Below are 23,122 nucleotides of genomic sequence, written 5' to 3'. Positions count from 1 at the left end.
TACCTGGTCCCCATGCCAAGTTGCAAAGTCTTTCTTGTAACTAATCATATTTACATATGAGGCTTATGAGCACAGAAATGCTATTTAAGTTATAATTCTGCAACCCACAATGTTGTGTTTCGAGTCCATGTCTGCTGGAAAATCTAACAGGCTAGTGAAACATTTGAAGTTACCACAAAAGCTCTAGTTTTGACTTGAGTCAAGAGTAAGAGACCCCAGTCTTGCCATTTTCTTAGGCTCTTCAGTTGATTCAGAAGCATTACTGCTACTTATTTTTGGTTCCCAGTGGACTTCAGGAAGTTCATCTCAATCAACCGTATGTGATCAAGCATGATGATACAGCATGTCACAGACTTACATTCCAATGCCTTAATGAGAAACACTGGTATTGTGTTAAAAAGCTAATATGATCATATCAACCACCGAATCCAATATTGAGGGGGCTGTTCCCTGGGACCACCTCGGGTTCCAAATATCTTCTCTGTTAGAGCCCTTTAGTAAAAATGAACATATTTTTAAAAATTGTAGGACATATATGAAGAGTGACAAATGGAGAACAACATGAAACTGCATATATGAAGAACAACATGATACTGCACTTGTGGAGAGTGACATGCCACTGTACATATGGAGAACATGACACTGCACATATGGAGAACAACATGCCACTGCACATACCCAGCCCATTCAAGACACCAGTGGGAAAAGAAAGCTTAAAACCAAGGACTGTAGTTTGCCCTAAGAATTAAACATTAGACATTTCAGAGCTGAAGTGCAAAACTACCCAAGTGTAGTAGCACAAGTAACTTTCCGTTACCATGCTTGGAGCTGGGGAACAAGACCAGGAATTTGGGCTATGAGAAGGTAGACTTTTAGAGGAAGATACCTGCAGAATTGGGACACAGGTCACCAAGAAGGCACTGATGGTACTACTGTGGGTGCTTTTAGAATCTGTTAAGAAAGAGTCAGGGGCCAACTGCCAGTACAATGAAGAACAATGTTAGCTAAAAATAAGGGAGTAGAAGGGTAGTCTCTTTTGAAGTTATCCTCCTAGTGGCCCATAGTGATAGTGGTATAACATGCACCACGGCTGGAGGCATGGGGATAGAGCTGAAAGGCATTAGTCAGTCTCAGTCCCTCTCTCTCTCTCTCTCTCTCTCTCTCACACACTCACACACACACACACATACACACACACACACACACACAGTCTTCAGTGTTTCGTTTTGTTAGTACTAAAGCATTTCCCCCTCAACACTGTAATAATTTTTCAGTTTTTAAATAGAAAATAAAAAGTCAATGAAGAAAAAAGTCTGCCTTACTGATGGAAACTGACCCGTTACTACCATTTTAGGATTTTCCAGAGCATTCCACATGTATAAATGTATACTCTCAACAGATTACCATTTTCTAAACTGCTTTTGAAAATCTCTTAGGGGACTGGAGAAAAGAGCCAGTAGTTGGGAACACTTGCTATTCTTGCAGAGAGCCTGGGTCTAGTTGCCAGCACCCATACGGTGGTTCACAATCATGTGCAATTCCAGTCCCACAGGATCCAGTGCCCTCTTCTGACTGCCATGGGTATCAGGCAGCATGCAATGCATATATATCTATCTCCAGGCAAAACACTAGTAGACTTGGATAGAAAGAAATAATCTTAAAAAAAACCCACCATAATGTAACATATAACATTGCTTACCATCTATTTTTAACATTATCTATAATGAATATTGCTCATATTTATTTGCACCATAGGGTTTCAAACCACTCCCAAGTATGGGCTTTGGAACCGTCCATGGGAACTAGAGCAGCGGGCCTTAATGGCAGGGCCCATCATCACCCTTACCCAATACAATCCTGTATTGCTTTAAACATTTTACATCACTGTAAGATTTTCAGGGGGAGAAAATCCTACTACCAAACTATTAGAAAACAACAGATTTCTTACGAGGTTATAGTGCAATCACTATAATTTCCTATTTTCTGCTGTCTTGCTATATAGTCCAGTTTGTAACCCAAATCAAGGAAATCCACTTGACCCAGTCTTCTGAGTGCTAAGATTACATGTGTGAAACCAAGCCAGACTTATTTCCTATTTTTAGGACTACAAAAGGTACTGGATATGTGTCTGCATGTGAACACACACATGTACGCATGCTTGACAAGTCCCTGGTAACACAGGACATCACCTTTTCTATTTATTAGCACCTAAGTTATCTAACATGCATTTCTTAGATTACTAAGGTATGTAAGACTTTGCATATTTGATTGTCATCTGTGTCAGTGACAGTCTTTCTCTAAAGTCTACAAGTTCTCCAGGCATGACTTAAAAACTATCTTATGGTTCTTCCATGTGCCCAGTTCCTAGAAGCTTTGATTCCAATATGTATTGCTCATAGAACACAGAACACCATTTCCTTGTCTCTATTCTTCATTATGACCTTTGATCTTCCTTTATGAAAACACAGACCTCTCATTCTTGGGTTCCCTATCTCTTTCTCTCGCTGAATTACAAACATACCCCTACCTATAGCTATCTTAACTTTCCTTTCTGGTTCATAATACAGCTTTTTAATATTCAAATGGATTCTTTTAGTTAAACACTTGATTCTATCTCTTTTTTCCACCTCTGAACAGGGTAAGATTTTGCAAGGTGCTAAGGTAGTGACTTTGAACATGGAAGATGTGGACATGAGCCAAAGAGTGAGGCAACTACTAAAAGTTGGAAAAAGACAAGGAAAATCTTCTTTAAAGCCCTCAGAGGAAATGGCCCATTAAACAGCCAATTTTAGTTCAGTAAGAATGACCTGGGGCTGGGGAGATGTTTCAGAGGGTAAAGTCCTTGCTGTGCAAATATAAGAACTGAGTTCAGGTCCTCATTCCCCTACTGGTTGGGATGGAGAAAGATGCCTCTGGGGACTGATCATCAAACACTTGAGTTCCAGGATTAGTGGGAGAACCTGACTCAAAAGCAAAGAACAGTGGTAGAGGAAGACCCTAACCACTACCCTTAGCCTCTAACATGAATATACCATATATCTTCAACTAAAAAAAATAATTTGTCTTCCACAAATTCAGAAACTGTGTTGATTTCTGTTAAATTTGTGGTAATTTGTTACAGCCCAAATAGGAAACTAACGTCCAGGCCATTTGGTAGTGTATTAAAGAGGCATCTGAGTTATCAAGTGAGGATACTTGTTTAGGAAGAATTATCAAAGACAGTGGTCCCAGAGCTGATTGAGGAAGTAAGATTGTCTCAAGGAGATGGTCCAGACGAAAGTGCAATTATCTGCAAGGAACAAACAGGACAAAAAGCATTTCAGTAGGGCAAGATTACTTGCATTAAATAAAGTCTAGTAAGAGTAGAAATTTGTATAGCAGGCACAGTTCTGAGAAGTCTTTACTCACAAGCATACTGAGGTCCGGGGAAATTTAACTTTTTGGAATCATATGGCTAGTATATGGTAATCCGAAAACATAGTGAAGTAACTTAGCAGTCCCTAATGCCCACCAACTGCTCCTCTCCGCATTGTGAAAGGAATTCGGACACATGTTCATATGTCCTTATGAATATAAATAAGCAAGAAGGTATCAACGGCTTAGAATGAACAACCATCAGTTATCAGACATAAGAACCATTATTACAGCTTCGAATATTTTGCCCGAGAAAATGACGGTGATAATGGGTTTCTTTGTAATTACTGAAGTTGGGCTATATCCAAGCTATGTAGACTTCCTTGACTACTCAAAAGAAATCGTTACTAACTACATGATGAAAGCCACATTTGATATGATCCGAGTTCTTCTTTTCAAAATATCCGAGTTAAGAGTTAAAAAACTGGGCCTCACTCGGACTCATCTGTAAAATACACAGCTTCGAAGTTGTTCCAAACTTGTAGGTGCCTCAGAATGCCCTGCAAGAAACTTAAAAATAACCCATTTCTCCTCTCCCAGAGGTTCTAACCGGCCGTGACTCCGCCCCAGGGCCCGGGCCGCGCCCCTCCGGCCCGCCTCGCGCCTCATTTCCTCCCTCCCTCCCTCCCTCCCTCTCCCGCCTAGGCCGCTCAACTCGCTCTCGCCCCTCTCGGCCTTCCCAATCCCTTCCGCGCCGCTCCAGATGGCCGCTGCAGTGCGGCCGGGCGCGGAGCCGTGGAACCGCGTGAGGATCCCCCAGGCGGGGAACTGCAGCACACTGACGGTGAAGGACCCCACCGGCACCCTGGGTGAGTGAGGCCGGAGACAAGCTTCAGCGTGTCTCTCGGAGCCGCCGGGCCGGCTCACGTGGGATGGGGTGGGACTTCCTGAGCGCGGGGCACGCCGGGAAGGGGCGCACCAGGCGTAAGGTCGGGGTAGTGTGGCGTGAGGATTGCTGGGAAGCTCCTGGGCTCCTGCGTGCTTTAGCTGGAACATGAAAGCACTGCTAGTCCCGGCCTGGCGTGTGCAGCCCGTAACCCCGAAACGCCCCCTGGATCCTGTCCTGTCCCCAAGGATCGGGGCTGTCACCCAAGTAGCCTGCACCGGGGCCTCGGACCTCCGGCTTGTCACTAAAATACGGAGCTCGTTTTCCCCTTACCGGGCGAGGGCGTTACTCTGGTCTCTCGGTTCTTAAGGAAAAAAAAAAATCCGAGACAGTTTTAGCAATTTGTTTAGAAAACAAGGACTCGCAAGGAGATGTCAGAGGTGGCAGGTCCGTGGGGTCTGTGTTGTGAATTTTAATTTAGTTTATATTAGTATATATGATTGTGGAGGTGTTATCATATTCATGGGATCAGGAGATTTGATTTACCCGCTCCCAAATCACCGGCAGGCTCCGGTTTGGAACATTCTTCCCATGATCCTTTAGAAAAGCCTATTGGGTGGGCGGGACGAAAAGATGGGTCCATGCATATGGCCAAACCGAAATGAAATATCAGAGGTTGATTCTCAGGATTCACGTGGTAGAAGGCGGGAACCAACTTCTGCAAGTAATATGTTCTACATCTCCCACTGGACTCAATGCTGTGTTACAACCCTCTCACTACCCTAAAAACGTAATAAAATATTTAAACCTAAATATTATAATGAGGTGGAGGTCTTTCGAATTGTGAGGTAATACCTGGGTACCTTAGTTTTTAATGCAGTGAGAGTAGCCATCCTACAGCTTGAAGGATGTTTAACCACAAAGGGACAGTCAGACCAGGAGACACAGCTACCAATATACGCTGTAGGTTTCATGGTCATATCTAACTTTTTGTTGTTTTTGTTTTTAACCTGCTTTTTGTCCTATGACTGTCAGCTAAGATTTTTGTTATTTCTAAAACAGGTTTTATCCCACCCAAAAATGGGAATAAAAAATAGTACCAGCTTCTTGGCCATATTGAGGGAATGAAAATGTCGATACCACGAAGCATTTGTAACAGTGCCTGATTTGACAGGCAAATGACGGTAGTTGTCATTAAATAGACACATTGGGTAATTGTTAAGTATAACCTAGCAAGTCATCTCACTCCTCTTCCCACCTCTTTTTCCTAGGCAGTTTAAAGTTCTTTCGAATTCCTCTCTAGTCACAATTTTAAAAACAATACTATGGGAAGCTCAACAACTCCTCACCACCCAGGTAGCCAATTTAATTTCTCTAGATAAGAGGAACAGAGATTTTAACTTAGAATGTTTGTGTTTCCTTTCTGAGCCACCAGATGGCACATGACACCTGCTTCACAGCTGCTCACGTTCGGATTAGGAAACATTTTTATACCCTTTCAGTTACATAATACAATTTCCAGTGGCCCTGGTGGTTTCTCTTTTCTGAATGTAGTTTCCCACTGATATCCATGGTAGATTGGTTCTAGGAATCCTTCCTATAAAGTAATGTGTACATGCTCAAGTCTGTATAATATGGTAGATAGTAGTTGCAGTAGGACCTACACACATCTTTCTGTATACATTAACACTATCTCTACATTGCTTATAAAATCCTATACAATGTGACTGCTATTAAAATACATTACAGATGGAATTTTGGGGGACTATATTCAGTTTGAGGTTGGTTGAGTACATAGCTGGTGCTCACAGGTAGAGGGCTGAATGTATTATACTTATCAAAAAGTGGAGAGATGGCTCAGTGGTTAAGAGCACTGACTACTCTTCCAGAGGCCCCGAGTTCATTCCCAGCAACCACATGGTCGCTCACAACCATCTGAAATGGGACAGGATGCCCTCTTCTGGTGTGTCTGAAGACAGCTACAATGTACTCATAAAATAAATAAATCTTAAAAAAAAAGAGAAAAATTGTATCCACATACAGTTCCTTTGCCTTTGAAGGCTCTCATTGTATGCATTCTGTCTTGCTCACCTGCAGAACAAAATGAGGGGTTTAGAGAGAAGATGGAACATGGCCAAGCTTTTTTATATTTGGGGTATAAGTGTACACCAAATGATTAAAGTAAAGTGATATAAAGACAGACACATATTGATGTTTAACAAATGTTCCTTTACTGATCACCTGCCCTCAGTTCCCAATGTCTTTCTTAGAGTCCTTCATTTTTATAGTTGAGGCTGGTTTGTGTTTTAAGTTCTGTAAAGCAAATAAGGCTGAATGTTTTCATGTGTTTCTCATACAGTGTGGTAAATGTAGGAATGCATACCGAGTCTCGTTTTAACCGTCTCTGCTTTAGATGTCTGCATTGCAGCTGCTATTAAAGGGTGCCACCTCGTCACACAGTCACTCAAGAGCCAGACCTTGGATGCGGAAGTCGATGTGTTATGCTCAGTTCTCTACAGCAATCACAACAGACTGGGCCACCACAAGCCCCATTTGGCCCTCAGACAGGTGAGCTCCATGCTCCACAGGTGGTCTGCTACTGATCAACATGAGGCTCACACTGCCACTTACTGTTTTGTTACTTATGGAAAGTTCATACATTATTTTGATTCTTAAGCCTAAAAGATACAATTACATTTTAGCTTTTTTGGTCTTTGATTTTTCCAAAATCATTTCAAAAAGTAATGTATAATCAAGCTTATTTCAAAGCTGGGTGTGATGTTCACACCTTTAATCCCAGCACTTGGAGACAGAGGCAGGCGGATCTCCATGAATTTGAGACCAACCTGGTCTATGTAGTGAGTTCCAGGACAGCCAGGGCTATGTAGAGAGATCTCGTTTCAAAACAAGCAAACAAACAACAAAAAAGTGTATTTTGAGTCTTTTCAGTTTAATTTTTTCTATGTACAGTCTAACAGTGCCTTTGCCTAGTTCAAAAGTAAACTAATTTAAACCCTAAAATCTTAAAAAAGAAAACAGTTGTGGTTTAGGGTTGTGGTTTACTTCTTTGGAGTCATAATCTAATCAGCAGTGTGTTGGTGTAAGTGGGTTTATGGTAAGCTGTGGTGTAGAATGGTTTCATGTACTTTTTAGAGATTAAGAAAATACTGTGACTTTTGGCTCCAGGACTCTAACATGGCCGAGACCTGCTGAAGCTGGGTTCTGCATGTATCGCTCACGTAGTCACATTGGTACCAGTGCAAGTACCTTTAAAAAGCACAGTGTGCTAGGCACTGTGTGACAGAGCCATCTTTCCAGTATTTACTTACTTCTCACAAAGTTCTCTGTTGACAATGTGTTGGATATACGGGTATGAAAAAGACACAGTTTCTCACTATACAGAGTTAACTCTTTCTGGTTAGCTATGTTCCCACTGTTTAAGGTCTAAGGGATGAAGATTCCCTTATCAAAGAGGATCATGATCTTTCCCTAAATTTTCTTCTAGGGTAGCTTTTACCCAGGTTTTCGAATCCAAGATCAAACTTGTTTACTAACTTCCTTGCCTTCATTCTTTCCCTCCCTCCCTTCCCCTCCCCTAAATCATATTTCACTGACTATTTTCCAAGTGGATTGTTGTCTTGGACTGTCAATAACTATCTTAAAAGATGGGGTCCAGACTTAGAAATTAAAAAGCCAGATCCAGTGAATTTAAGGATTGAGCTATTGCTGAAGTAGAACCCATAAGTCTGATTTGGTTTTTATTAGTGTATATGTAGCGCTAACAAGATAACAGCATTGACCAGTATTAGTTCCCATCATCCTCTGATGCGTGGGTACAGTCCAGGGAATGCCCTTTGTGAGTGTTTCTGACAACTAGAGAATTCATATAGCATTTTGTATTTTACATGGCTTTTTCTCCTATCCCCCCACGAGAACCTACTAACCCCTGTTCTAATAACTGGATTATATTCGTGAACAAAACAGACAAGTTCTATTCTCCATGGGGAATTTATAGTATAGTTTGGAGAAAAGGGCAGTCAGTCAGCTAGTCAGTCAATAACTGGCATACCAACTGGTAAGAAGTGCTATAAGGAAAAAGCAGAGAAGGGGAGATTGCAGTGTTAAATAAAGCATATCCATTTTAGCATTTAGTTAAGAACTTGATATGTTATCTGTTTTTATTTCTAAAAATTGGATTGTATCATATACCATGTTATTGCCTAGCATATCTTGCACATAGTAGGTGTTCAGTATAGTTATTCTGTGACTAAGTCACTTCCTTCATTTCTGGTACTTATAGACTGTTGAAACTGAGTTAAGAATTTGCTTTCCTGTTTTAGTAAGCTCACTGCTATAAATATGTTCCCTCAACAAATTATAATGTTGAGACTTATATTCATTTTGGTCACTTTACAGCATCGAGTATACTTGGCATGTAGTAATTTTCTTGGATTGAGAACTTTGTTGGGTTGGTGAAATTCTGTATTTGTAAGCAGAAGCAAATATTTTGGGATTTGGGTTTCCTTGGCCTTAAATGGGAAGGCCTTCTGTGGCATATTTCCATACCGTGAGATGCTTTGCTTTCTTTGCATTCTTGGTTATATTTGTGACATTGTTATATATACACATACTAATTTGAGCTGCTTTTCCTCCTTCAGGTAGAACAGTGCTTAAAGCGCTTGAAACACATGAATTTGGAGGGCTCAATTGAAGACCTGTCACAGTTGTTGTCTGCCAAGTAGGTGGTCCATTGCTCTGTCAGGAGCACCCTTTGGTACTCTCTGGTTGGTGTTGAGGTATAATTAACTATGCCAAGATGTTTGTGTTGTGTGTTAGAGAGGGGAACCTGTTGACTGATGGGAAGGACTGGTGGGACACTGAAATGGGACTCACAGTAGGTTGTAGTGAAAGAACAGTGGAGTACTACTGGGTGTAACCACTTAGTCTGAATGCTGCTGCAGGAATGCTGTGTTTAAAAGATGACCGTCATGTCCTTTTCTGTGTATGTCAGTGCAACTCAGCCTGGAGCTACCGAAAACCGAGTCGTCCCGAGCCAGCCGGTGGTGGAGGTGGTGCTGATGAAGGTTTTGGGAGGCTGCAAGTTGTTACTGCGCTTGCTGGACTGCTGCTGCAAAGCATTTCTGTATCCTTGAGTACGGGAATGCCTTCTCTTGAATGGAAGCTGTTTGGTTCTATTGGGCTTCTGTTCAAATGCTGTGCTCTTAAGGCACTGTAACCTGTGGGAATTCTCAAAGCTTTGGCTTTTGGCTCCTCTTCCAGCAATTGCTGGCATGGCTGGTGCCAGGGACTCTGTGTCTCTACCTAGCGTGTATAGTGAGAGCTTGACCTTTAGACATTCTTACTGAGAGACTAACTGTAATAATTGGAGCTCTAGTAGAATGGATAATTTTGCTTTTAGTGTAATGTGACTTTATTGCCATGCTAGGGCTTTACTATCTTTAAAGCTTTCTTAGAAATTCGTTCTTTCATAATTGTGAGTTACAAATCTTAAATTCCCTTGGTTTTGTTTTTCTACCTTAAACTGATTCTTCAGGTTGACTGTGAAGCACTTAGGGCTACAGGAATTCATTATTTTGAACCTTGTGATGGTTGGGCTGGTGAGCAGGTTATGGTATGTTCACATTTCTGCATTTGTGGTTCATTTTTACCTGGCCCAAGTTTCTTGTTAGTATTCACACAGCTCCCTTTCACACCACTGCCCTGGGGTCTGAAGGTGCAGGCTTGCCTTTCTTCCCATGACAGTTGACTTGCACATTGTTAGCTGGGTAGTTATGTCAGGGCTTTTCTTCTGAAATCTTCACCTTGACACTGAGTAACTCAGAAAGTGATTCTCTAGGACCTAGGAACTATAATAATAGAAAATAATAATAATGATAATAATAATAATAATGGTGGCAGTAGTAATATTGTAGTAGGCTTTTGAAAAAGCTGCTGTTCCTGGGCTGGCTGTATCTTGGTTCTTTCTGACAACTGGTTGTTAATTTTAATAGAAATTAGAAATACAATTTGACCTTCCTTGTATGCTCTAGACTTCTCTTCTGCCTGACACATTGCTGCTTTTGAGACATATTTGGTTGATAGAAATAATACTTGTAATATTTATAAACTTAAAAAAGAAGACATTTCCTTGTGTGTGTTTGAGCATAAAGTAGTTTGATGGATAGCTAGGGACATAATTGGATCATTAGTTCTGATTTGGGTGTAGCAAAACTGTCAAAACAACAGAGACCAACCCAGAAGATTCTTCCTACCATCAAATATAAACCTTGCTTTGATGTCTTAACACAGATATCTTATTTGTAATTTCAATCATCTTTTTGTTCTGCTTATTCTTTTTAATTAATAAATAAATTATTTTTTTAAACATTTGTTAACAAAAATTTGCCCTCTCTCCTCTCCTCCTTCCCATCCTGCCCCCCACCCACTCCTCATAAAAGGGCAGGCCTCCCATGGATGTCAACCAGCCCTGGTATATCAAGTTGCAGTAAGACTAGGTACCTCCTTTCCTGTTAAGGCTGAACCAGGCAACCCAGTAGGAGGAAAGGGTCCCAACAGCAGGCAACAGAGACAGTCCCTGCTTCCACTGTTAAGTCTCAAACTGTAACATATGTGCAGAGGGCCTAGGTCAGTTCCATGTAGGCTCTTGGTTGGCAGTTCAGTCTCTATGAGCCCCTGTGAGCCCAGGTTAGTTGATTCTGTAGGTTTTCATGTGGTATCCTTGACCCTTCTGGCTCCTACTATTCTTCTTCTACATCTGTTTTCATTAGTTTATTCTGCTTATTCTTAATCAGAAACAATAGCATTTGAATTACTAATATTATATATTATATATATTATATATATTATATATATTATATATATTATGTATATATAAAGAGCTTCTCTTTCTTTTTTTTTTTTTTTTTTTTTTTTTTTTTTTTTTTTTTTTTTTTTGGTTTTTCGAGACAGGGTTTCTCTGTATAGCTCTGGCTGTCCTGGAACTCACTCTGTAGACCAGGCTGGCCTCGAACTCAGAAATCCGCCTGTCTCTGCCTCCCAAGTGCTGGGATTAAAGGCGTGCGCCACCACCGCCCGGCTCGAGCTTCTCTTTCTTTACAGGGTCCTCCATAAAGGACTTTTGAGAAGGCTGATTTCCTTATATGAGCCATTGCTTGGGTTGCATCAGGAGATCTCCAGGATTCAGCCCATGCCTTACTTCAAAGATTTTGCCTTTCCCTCTGACATCACTGACTTTCTAGGCCCCTCTTACCTTGAAGTCTTTAAGGGAAAAACACCTGCAGCTTTTGCTACTAAAGGAGTAACTAAGTTGCTAAATAAACTGTTTTTAATGAGAGAGCAACTACCAAAGACCAGTGAAGACGCCTTAGATGGACTTTCCAAACCATCTGAACAAATGAAAAGCAATCCACAGAGCAGTATGGACCTGGGACAGCCAGTGAAAGCATGTAAAAGGACCAAGAAAGGTGAGCTGCGTAGATAAGCACAGACTTTTTCTTATTTCCTTTAATCTGTGTTTATTTATTTCTCTCCGTTCTTTCTTAAATATATACTTGTAAAGTAAACCTTTGAAAGCATGATCCAGTCATGTGTTATGTAGGAGGAAATCAGAACCTCACACTGATTATGTTTAGGGTGTGAGTGTGACCTGTTCTCACAGGTCTGCTTCCGGTTCCTTCCTGGTGCTTTGATTTATTCTCTTCATTTCTTTTGCAGTAACTTGGCAGGAAATGTCACATAGTTAAGAATTTGTTGGACGTTTCAAAGTAATATGGCTGAGATTTTCTGTCTTTTTTTTTTTTTTTTTTTAATTCCACAGAAAAGCCGTTGGGATTTGACGTGCGGGCTTTCTGCGCAAGACTTCAAAACAAAGCTACTCAGGTCTGTCTGGTTTAACCTCATAGCTTTTCACTTCTGCCAAGTTTAGAGGAAGCTCTTCACTAAGGAGGGAGGTGGAGTTTGCTCTAATAGGCTTGATTGCACTCTTCATTCTCAGTGTGTGCTGTTGAATGAAGAAGCTGACTTTAATGGTCCTAGTTACTCCCATTAGTGGAATGTATTCACAAGTGCTTTAGTAGGCATTTCTTAGGAATCTCCACGTAGCCTTATGGCTCACCCTAAGTGTGGATGTTAAGCAGTTTAAGAGCACGAGTTTTGTACTTGCTGGAAAGTTGGCCCCACTTTTTTTTGTTTTTTTTGTTTTGTTTTTGTTTTTCCAGACAGGGTTTCTCTATGTAGCCCTGGCTGACCTGGAACTAACTCTGTAGACCAGGCTGGCCTCAAACTCAGAAATCCACCTGCCTCTGCCTCCCAAGTGCTGGGATTATAGGCATGTGCCACCACTGCCCGGCTGTTGGCCCCACTTTGTATTAGCTGTGTGTTCCCTGACCTCTCTATACCTCCCTTCTCTATGCCATGCACCTCCTAATTTTGGGCTAGTACGTGTTAGGTGGAGTCTCGTGTGTGGTAAGCATTTAAGCAGATGTTGTTAGTAACAGTCATCAGTCTTGTCTTCCTCCCCATTTGTCATGAGGCATTAGACCTTTTGGGGGTTCAAGCTTTAACATGATACCTTTTATTAGTGTCAGAAAATGGTCCTAGACTTCATGACTAAGTACGTCAGTGTCACTCGTCACCCAGTAACTGCTTGACTTTTATTACCATTATCTGGTTTCCGTCATAGGTTATTTCTCCCATTTTATTTAAGAACTCTTATTTCTAAGAACCCACAGTTTTTTATTGAACATTTTAACACATATGGCAGTTTGCATTTTTATCTTGCCCAATTCATGAGTTCAGAAGGAGGAAAAAATCATAGCAGATCCTTCAAGCACCTGACAATATCTTCAATGCTTTATGTGCATTAACCCCATAATCCTCAGAAGAGGTCTGTGGAGAAACTCTTATGTTACTGCTTTCATATCTCAAGGGGGGGAGGGAGAGGGAACTGAGGCATAGAAACTCTCCAGAGTTACCCAGGTTACATAGTGAAGTGATAGGCTTCAGGTTTGAATGCAGGCTGTATGATTCCTTATTATAGCAGTCCCAGGAGAATCTTTCAGTTCTGGTTTCAACAGCTGTGGTGTCTGTGGGCCTTCCCACGTCTGCAGAGTTGGTCTGTAGGGGAGCCGGGCTGAATCCTCCTTATTCAAGAGTAATTACTCCATATTGTTAGTAATTGGCATTCATATACTCACCTTGTTTTTAGAGCAATTTATTGATCATAAAATAATACTGGAGTCTTTAATTTCATAATTATTTCTTTAGGTTCCTGTTGGGTTTGAGAATATTTATTTACTTATTTGGTAGGGTACTATACTAGTCCCTGGCTAGTCTGGAACTCACCATGCTAGACCAGCAGGCTGACCTCATAGAGACCTGTTTGCCTCTGCTTCCTGAATGTTGGGGATAAAAGTGTATGCCACCATAAATTTGGAAAGAAAGTAAGCTTTCATTGGAGGATAGGTAGAGGTAGTAGGTGCTATAGTTTCATAAAGTAGAACCAGCTAGTAAAATCCAAAACTGGACTTGCTGTAGAAAAGACTGAAGAAGTAAACATGTTTGCTTAAAAGTGGTGCCAGGTAGGAGTGCTGCACACTTGATCATTCACTGTTCACTGACAGACTGCTAGGTAGGAGTGCTATACACTTGATCATTCACTGTTCACTGACTGCCAGGTAGGAGTGCTGTACACTTAATCATTCACTGTTCACTGACTGCCAGGTAGGAGTGCTGTACACTTAATCATTCACTGTTCACTGACAGACTGCCAGGCCTCTCATGCTGGGCACTTTCCAGTGTTCCCTGTCTTTATGGTTGCAGTAACATTTATGACCCTTCTTGAGGATTGTTCCTGGGGGTGATGGAAATAAGTGAAAAACAAATGTACTCCAAGTCAGGCCTACTGGCATAGCCTTGTTATGTCTGCTACTCAGTAGTTTGAGGCAGGAGGATGGCAAGTTCAAAGCCTCTCTGAACTAGACTAGACTGAGTTTAAATCAGCCTGGATAACTTGTTGAGGCCGAGTCTCAGAATTCAACAAAACAAAGCAAAAACCAAAAACAAAAAAACAAAACCCAAAACTTTTAAAGGGCTGGGGATATAGGCTACTTGCCAAGTATTTATAAGGTCCTAAGTTCAGTTTTCAGTAAAAAAAAAAAAAAAGTCAAAAATAAAAATGACCTCCCTGATAAGCAAACAAGAAAACAAGACAGTTACATGATGTCATTGTGAAAGATTTGGGATTTTTTTCCCTCATCATTAGACCTTGACTACTATTTAACCAGTTCTAGTGTGTGTGAAGGTGTGTTACATATTTGTGTTATAGTAGTTTGGGTTTCCTGTGTACACTTCATTAAAAGGCAGATAGGACTTGCCTTTGTAGAAGGATAAAAAGAGTCAGTGTTAGGAGAATGGATGAAAAGGAAAGGTTGAGGGATTAAAAGTGTCCTTAAAAAATTATTTTAATTTTTTTAATGGATCAGCTTTTCAAAACTTTTCCTTTATTTACAAGTCATTACTATTTTCAATATCTTTTTTCTCACCTTTTTACACTTCAGGAGACTAACCAGAAGTTTAAATATTCTCAATCCAAACTGAAGACAACCAAACTTTCCTCTCAGAAACTGAGAACTCACTGGGCTAACAATATTGTGCAAAGAATCCGAATGACCAAGACATTCACCCAACTTTCTGAGGAAATCGAAACGGCAATTGTGTGGTCCCGGAGCAAGAAGCTCAAGGCTCAGGCCACCTATCTGGGCAACAAACTTCTTAAGAGCAATAGGCTTAGACATGTGGAATCTCAAGGTTGTAGGTAATTACATTAGAAAAATTCCTTTCCCTTTTCAGTAAGAAAGTGTACACAAGTGCATTGCCTCCTTTGTTTAAAAGCTAACAGCCCTTGGGGTCCTAGAACAAGACCTACTCAAAGTACAGTTTTATGTGTTTGCTAAGGTTATCTGGGCGGTCGTGTCAGGAGAAGAAAGTGAACTGACAGTTGTCTGGACTTCATTACACTATGTCATTCCCACTGGTTCATTTCAGAAAGCATTAAGATTGCCTGTGGTGTTCAAAGCCTGGGCAACAGCATGGGGCAGCCTTGGTCTTCAGGGGCTCTTAATCTTGTGGTAGGTGGCCTTCTGAAGACAGCAGCAGCACAGCTGGCTGAGGGGGTGAGAGAAGTGAGGTAGTGATAAAGTGAGTTCTGACTGCAGGCTTGAGGGGGATGTGGAACAACACACAGGGCACCTCACAGGGGTCAGTTGTCTTCGCCAGATAACTCTTCATTTTATTCCTTCCCTCTGTTCATTTCCTGCTCTGACATGAGCTTAGCCAGATGCGGATCCTGACACACCACAGAGCTTTTCATTTATAATATTTTGCCATATCCACTCTTGTTTACCTAGGAACAGGTTATCAGCATGAGGGGGAAGGCTATGGTTCTTAATTGTGAGCAAGGTCACACCATTTGTGACCTTGTTAGGAAGTTAATGGGAGTTACTTTGGGGCAAAATGGAGGCACATCTGCCTGCATCCTGAATCAGAGAGGGAATCAGGCTATGAAAAAAAAATCCTCTTAGGTTGAACCTCTCATTTCCTTATTTTTGTATGTTTGGGGTTGTACATATATACAGGCCTAGGACTTGTAATAAATTGTGTACTTTTCTGTTGGAAATTGGTAGAGACAGTTAAAAGTGCTTGAGAACCTCTTAGTATCATAATAAGTTGAGATTTTTCTCTTTCGTCCTTTAGTTTGCCGAAGAAGCTTCAGTGCATGAAAACATCTCTTTGCAACTGCCTTCTCCGAGGCTGTAGTATCAGCACTTCAAAGCATCCTCCCAGACAAAGAAGATCAAAGTATAAAGTTTTATCAAGACAAAGGAAACCGCAGAGAAAGTTACAGTCAACTCTTTTAAAGAAAACCCAGCAGGTCCCTGAAGGGACTCTGAAGAACACTAGGGACAGCAGTGCTAAGAGGAGATGCTCTGGGACAGTTCAGACGTCAGATGTCTGTCCTAATGGAAAGCAGGTCTTGAGAAAACTTGCAAAGCCTGACCTAAAAACAAAGAAGATGGGGATCCATGGGAATCTTGCAGGGGGCAGTGGAAACAAATCTGGCTTTTGGACGAAGAGACAGATGCACACACACAATGCCCCAGACACTGCTACAGAGACAGATGACATTGATGATATTTTTGCTTTGATGGGAGTTTAGATGTACTTATGTGAAACTTCTGAGCAGCTAACAAGCTGGTCCAGTGGTCTGCTACTTTAAGGGGATATTGCTAAGATCTGGAAACACTGCTTAGGCTGAGAGCTGCTTCTGTACAGTATTCCACAGGAGTGTATTCAGTTCAATAAACATTCACAGCAGTGTTGTATAAGTTAATCAGATGGTGAGTATTTGCCTTTAACTGTGCAAGGTGTTAAATATGATGAACAGTCTGAGGAACACATCCTTCATGAAAAATTCCCTTTTTAAGGTTTTTACATTTTGTGCAAGGGTGTGTACATATACGTGGATATCAGAAGTAACTTGTGAGAGTTGGTTTTGTCCTTCCACCAATGGGTCCCAAGGGGTGCTGTCCCAGTTAGGGTTTTACTGCTATGAACAGACACCATGACAAGGTAACTCTTAATAAGGACAACATTTAATTGGGGCTGGCTTACAGGTTCAGAGGTCCAGTCCATTATCATCAAGGTAGGAGCATGGCAGCATCTGGGTAGGCATAGTGCAGGAGGAGCTTAGAGTTCTACATCCTGTTCCGAAGGCAACAGGATGGGCTGGGAGGAAGGGCTTAAAGCTCACACCCACAGGGACATACCTACTGCAACAGGGCCGCACTTCCTAATAGTGCCGATTCCTGGGCCAGCATGTTCAAGCCACTACAGGTGGAAAGTTCAGATTTTCAGGCATAGCATCATGTGTTTGCTGAGTCATCTCACCTGCCCAGGTCTTCCTTTTGAATAACAAATGTGAGTGTATGCTATGTTATTAAAAATGAATTATCAAAAGATTTTTCATTACTCCAATGCTTAGAACCGTTATTTAATCTTCATTTTGTCACCATAACTGCTAAGGGGATATATGGAAAAGCTTTTGGTGTTTTCCTGTTTATTGTTCCTATGAGACACAAAAAAAGTAGCTAAGTGTATGCCAGGAATAAGGCCAATCATCAATTTGAAACCAGGTATCAGTGCCATCACCTGATTATCTGTACATACCTATACAGCTGACTGCTCCTGGAAATGACAGTCATGAGTTAAAATGAGCTGCTCTACCCATGAGAAAAGGTAATGTAGTCATGTGACACCTGCTGGGCCCTGCAGGCCAGAAAGGGGCAGGAGGTTATGATAAACTTAAGAGAAAACACAGTGAGTCCTCCCCTTGTCCTCTGTAGTGACCAGCTGTCCAGTGACAACACAGGCCTGCAAGTCTGAAACCTCAGGCACAACAGGACACTTGCTTCAAAGGCCCAAGGGTGTGAGTGGTAGGGTGTGAATCTGGACTTTGCATACTCACTTCAGCTAGGACACAGCTGCCTTCTGCTCTGAAATGGACCACACTTGTGAGGCTCAAGAAAGCTACAAGTTTGAATATTTCTGATTTTGGAAGTCTTGGACTTGGAGCATTCTCCTATTAAAGTCTGCAAACAGCCCCAAATTCCGTAATCTGAACCACTTCCAGTTCCTAGCTTCGCAGATAAGGTCTGAAAGGAGCATTAGGTGTTCAGTTGTAAGTGCAGTGTATGAGAATTTGTGACCTTTCAAATCCTCTTGACACCACTGTGTTGACCCCTGTTGAGTAGGGTTGGACCTTGCCTTCTGCTCTGGGGACCTGTCCTGGCTTCTAGGCTTTTTAGAATGTGTGATCTGTGTGTATAGTGTATGTATACATATATAAGCATATGAATCTCTGGGTGCTTGGGCCTGTACAACTGGGAAGAGGTGTGTACCTGCCTCATCCTCTGGTCTCTGGGAATGGAACCCAGTGCCTCGTTATGCCAGGTATCGCTTTACTACTGAACTACATTCCCTTGCACTAGAGGTCCACGTCTTGAGAATGCTCAGAAAGTCTGTGTGGTGGCCCGGCATGCTGGGCAAACAGTCCTTCCACTCCACTGCCCCTTTTTCTGATCACCTCATGTCTGCCACTGTGGGAAGCATTGACAGAAGGATGGCTTTGAATGTAATTATTTTGACATTTATCTTTTGCTTTGTGAAAAAAAATTTAAACTTTTTTTTCTGCTTAGGGTAAAATAGACTAATTCTATCAACTGTTGACCAATGGAAACATTTACAATTGGGGTTTTAAAAAGCCACAAAGTTCGGTAGCCTTACCACAGCTATAACTTCTAACAGCAGTCTCACTTTGAAATGCTAAGAAACTTCATGAAGAGTTGATGTCTTTGTAAGATTTCCTCCTGTGAGCTGCAGGCCAAAGCTAGTCTTCCCATTCAGAATCTCTAGCAGTGATTCTAAATCATCGCACTGACTTGTGAATGAATTTCTTCACTTAAATCTAGTTCCTGTTAATTTTTTCTACTTCTTTCAAGGTGGGGTGTCTTCTCTGATAAAAGCCTATGAGTTTTGCTGTGTTCTGTGGTTGGTTTGGGTTTGTAAACATGCAGCTGTTATCAGTATAACTTGTTAGCTTTCATAGCTAAGGTGCCAATAGCCACCACGGAGGTGAGGAAACATCAAGTGGGCTTCCCAAGGACACTAGAAGGAGAACCTGAACTCTGGACTCTGATCATCAAGCCTGTGGTCTACTCTCATGACTGGTGTTTGCATGGTATGACAAGTTTTTTTTTTCCATATTCACATAAAAACCAGAAGAGTTATAAGCATACACACAACCATTTACTTCCTAAAACACATGCGTGCTTTACAGAAGGCACCCTCTTCTTTACCTAGTTCATATTTATAGCATTAAAGACAGTAGACATTTATAAAAGAAAAACCCAATTTATGCAACCTCTACATAGAAGCAGGGTCTCAATTCATGGGTTTGTATATGCTCTTGGACTTGTCAGTTAAAATAGAAAAGCCAGCTAGCATCTGTCCTAATGAACAATATGATTTAATTATTTGTAACCATTACCCCCAACACATTTGTTCTTGCTTCAGGGTAATGCAGGTTTTAAAGCTGAATCTCCTTCAAGTTGAGATGCACAATATTTAAAACAATATTGGCATTCTTCTGGGTGTTTAACTCCAGTTGACATGAAGAACTTTGAAACATCATCTACTCTGGGCACATTTACTTAAGACTTCCTGTTATATCTGCTATAAAGCATTTCAACAGATGGACTCCAGAATAGGTTACTGCACTGTGAAAAGAAAAGAAAACTTGATTTTCTTCTTTACCTGAGAGATTGCAATAGATCTCAAGTCAAGTAACACAAAGCACAAAGTTTTGTTTTTTTATACAAACTCTTACGATCTCATGTAGGAGGGCAATGCTTTTAGTCTGTTACTGCCCCCTCTTTGTCAGTGTCGTGCATATTCTACACCATGCAACCCACTTCTTTCAGGATCCTAACTGTTGTATCACATCTTCCTTTCATCTGTTCTCCAAGTATGCCTTGAGATAATTAGTGTGGTCTTTGTGATAAAAGTTCAACCACCTTGAAATATTTTTAGGTTAAAAAGAAATTGTTACATGTTGTGACTTGTATGTGTCTGTTTCCGTCCACACAGAATTGCACCACCGAGGTCTCTCAGGCAGGACTACACTCTGGCTTATAAGAATGAAGTCTGCTCTGGAGTATGCCAGTTCTGTTAGCGAGTGTGGCTCTGTAGATTTTCTGGCCAAGACTACCTTGCTGAAAACAGCCTTATGATGTCTTTTAAGACTGAACTAAGCAGATACAACTTAGAGGAAAGATACAAGTTTGATGGTTCATATACTAATTGGTACTCTGTACTCCTAATGCAATGGTTCTGTTAGCTCATACAGTTCTGTCCCCAGAGTTCTCATCTGTTTGCAAATTTACTCGCAAAAAATACAGAAACAACTTGACTGTGCCTTATTTAAATATACCAATCATAATATTAATCTGTATGGAGACTTCACAGTTACACCTTTCTATCTGTTGGGCCAGAGTCTGCATGGAAATTATCACTTAGTTATTATCTATAGGTTCAAAGTCAAACCTTTGCAGACTAAGCTTCTCTGTGAGTATATTCTTACAAATGACTGGTGGGTTATAGTTCTCTCAGGAGAACAGGCTTCTATGTCTCAATTCATAGATTCTGCTGTTGAGTGACCACCTCTGGGGCCTTGGCCACATGTGATAAATATGTATGGCAGCAGTAATTCCAGGGGCATGTGTAAAAAGGAAAATGCCCTTAAAAAAAAAATACCAGGAATCCAATAATGTAGACCTTAAGCCTAATCCTGCCACTTCTGACTGACAAGAAATTCTGTAAAGTGTGTATCAACCATAATACATGACCCTTCTAGTGAGAAAATGAAACAAGTTGCTTTAAAACATGTAGCCTCTTCAACAGAAGCCTATAGATGTTACACAACCCATGGCTGAGGTCCATGCTCTTTCCACATCACATACCTCTCTGTAACTCTGTTTCTCACTTGTAACCGTATATGAGAAACTGGCATGTTTACTATGAAGATCAATGAAGCTGCTGTATGTGTAGCAATGCCTCCCCCATTATCTGTGTTCACACAGATAAAGCTCTAGTTGTCAAGGCACACTGACATGTGGATGGTTTGTGAGCACAGCAGTGTGAGGCCACTGCGTCATCAGTTCCCTTTTGGGAACTCCGTAATTCCACCATTGTAGGTCCCAACATTACTAACTTTCCCTGGTCACATCAAGCTGTTAATTCAAACAAAGCTTATAGAACTAAATTTACATTGCTTCAACATAGGTATATATTAACTATAATTGGCTAGTTTAACTCTGTGTACTTTATATACCTGCTTTATTTCATACTAAACAGTTAAAATAAGTGGCTGTCTTCTACAGCAATGCTGAGGGCTCTGGGAGGAATTAGAACTTTACTTCCACCTCCAGGATTTCCACTGCACTTGTAGGATAAAGGCAAAAGAACAGGACAGACCTGAATGGAGGTGGCCCCGGAGAAGATGTTTTGTAGGATTAAGGATCCTGAAAGTCATATTCATAATCTCAATTTCAACAGATCTACACTGATTTGACTAAAACGGCTGCTAAGGGGACAGTTTCACCTACAACAGTGACTTGGTTTCTTATTTTCTCACGAATTACCATGGTGCCTTCCACAAACAAGTCAAAGCAAGGAAATCCGAGATTGATTCTCCAGCTGTCTCAGCACTCAGTACTTACTTAAGGTACCCACGATTCACAACAGAAGGATAAACCCAAGTTTGTCATGAAACCACATCAGAGTCCCCAAATTCATCAGCTCAGAAAATACCATCTGTCTAGCTTAATTCAAATTCAAAACATTTTTTCTTCTTTATAAAAGCCTATATCATATTAAAATTTAAAATAAATTATTATTATTAGTTTGAAGGAGAGGGTTCTACTGTGTAGTAAAGGCTGCTCTTGAACTCAGCTCTCCAGTTTTGAAGGGAAATTTTTCCTGTAAGTTTTCAGGCAAACTCAGATCTATTATGACCTGATTAATCTGTTTACCATAAAGATAAGTAGTTTTCTTTGAAATTCAGGAGACCGGCTTGTTTGCAGGCCTGATGACCTCAGTTGAGTCTCAGATCCCACAAGGTGACAGGAGAGAACTGACTCCATAAAGGCGCTCTGTCCTCCACAGGCACAGCATCTCAAGCATGTGCCTGCAGACACAATTAATAGGTAAGGAAGTGAAAACTGGTTTGAAAAGTAAAGTTTTATTTCTGCCATGGTCTAGGGTTGAGCTAGGTTGAAGCAGAAAGAGAGTGAAGTACCTATAAGGAAGAGCCAGATTGAAGAAAGAGAACAGAATAAAGTACTAGCAGACTACTGAAAACTTACAGCAAAAGAGCTGTCCTATGGTACCTCATTCAGGAGCACTGATTTCACAGCAGAGCCTTTTAGTTATTACATATTTTCCACAATGTTATTAGCGTGGTCTGACTCTCACCTTATAGGAAACAGCTGAGGAAAGCAGCCTTGTGTCTGCGTGTTAACAAACTTCTGAATCTGGAGTACTTGTTTTAAAAGATGCCCCTTGGAAGATTTGTCAATTTTTGTTAATATCATCTAGAGGAAAATAAGTATTAGAAATAAAATTTAACAGTATAGTCTTACACATTTTAACTACAATCTTTCAGTTAGGCTGAGTTGCTTCAAGTACATTTTTAAAATTTCTGTCTACTCTTTCATCTATAAAATAAAAACAAGCCATAAATAATTTGATGAAATGAGCTAACATATGTTACATATAAAGTATCCACTGTGTGTCCACTACTTAACAATGCAGTTACTACACTTGACCATGTCTTGGACTTTATCTAAAGATCAGTGAGAACCACGGAGCAACACTGATAACTGATCTCAGCTGTTTCATGTGATTGCATTGTATCTTATAGTCTACGACATTTAAATTAATATAAGTTGGCTGAGCCACATAAAGCTGCTAATATGAAACAATCTTCAAACCAAGAAGTTCAATTTTACATGTTATACTGTAAAGGAAAAATTAGAAATTGGATTATTTTCTGGGTATATGTACTATAGTTGTATTTTCAGTAAATTCAGAATGTTATTTATCCAACTACAGAGTAGTAGCAGAAGGTCAAAGCATGAGTAATTACAAATCAAGGAAAAAGTGAAATTTCGATCTATCCAGTTTTTCTGGGGTATATCAAACACACACACACACACACACACACACACACACACACACACACACACA

At 40.8% G+C, this 23,122-nt stretch overlaps 2 protein-coding genes and 1 long non-coding RNA gene across 4 annotated transcripts in view; 1 reads left to right on the top strand and 2 right to left on the bottom strand.

Moving 5' to 3' along the window:
- Positions 1 to 853: 853 nt before the first annotated feature.
- LOC114608461 lies at positions 854 to 3,916 on the bottom strand. 2 transcript variants are annotated; one of them, XR_003709375.1, is made up of 3 exons: positions 3,767 to 3,916; positions 3,196 to 3,289; positions 854 to 951 (listed from the first exon to the last, which is right to left on the bottom strand). It is a non-coding gene; the product is annotated as an uncharacterized LOC114608461 (long non-coding RNA). The 2 variants fall into 2 exon arrangements; XR_003709374.1 differs by having other exon boundaries at positions 3,850 to 3,915.
- Positions 3,917 to 4,081: 165 nt separating this feature from the next.
- On the top strand, positions 4,082 to 17,277 carry Nepro (nucleolus and neural progenitor protein). Its single transcript, XM_028752431.1, has 9 exons — positions 4,082 to 4,223; positions 6,654 to 6,808; positions 8,899 to 8,978; positions 9,252 to 9,383; positions 9,795 to 9,872; positions 11,360 to 11,724; positions 12,078 to 12,139; positions 14,818 to 15,074; positions 16,013 to 17,277. The coding sequence occupies exons 1-9, from the start codon at positions 4,118 to 4,120 to the stop codon at positions 16,473 to 16,475; spliced, it is 1,698 nt and encodes a 565-aa protein (XP_028608264.1). The 5' UTR covers positions 4,082 to 4,117; the 3' UTR covers positions 16,476 to 17,277.
- Positions 17,278 to 19,115: 1,838 nt separating this feature from the next.
- Positions 19,116 to 23,122, bottom strand: part of Gtpbp8 (GTP binding protein 8 (putative)) — a 9,899-nt gene continuing 5,892 nt past the window's right edge. Inside the window, exons 5-6 of the mRNA XM_028752436.1 lie at positions 22,349 to 22,467; positions 19,116 to 19,593 (exon numbers count right to left, since the gene is read on the bottom strand). Coding sequence (XP_028608269.1) covers positions 19,524 to 19,593; positions 22,349 to 22,467 — 189 coding nt within the window. The 3' untranslated portion in view covers positions 19,116 to 19,523. The remainder of the gene's footprint in view (positions 19,594 to 22,348; positions 22,468 to 23,122) is intronic.

The sequence above is a fragment of the Grammomys surdaster genome, unplaced genomic scaffold, assembly GCF_004785775.1.
Source record: "Grammomys surdaster isolate TR1022 unplaced genomic scaffold, NIH_TR_1.0 125901, whole genome shotgun sequence".
NCBI lineage: Eukaryota > Metazoa > Chordata > Mammalia > Rodentia > Muridae > Grammomys > Grammomys surdaster.
Note: the sequence above shows the minus strand (reverse complement) of the source record. Positions and strands in the feature narration are given on the sequence as shown.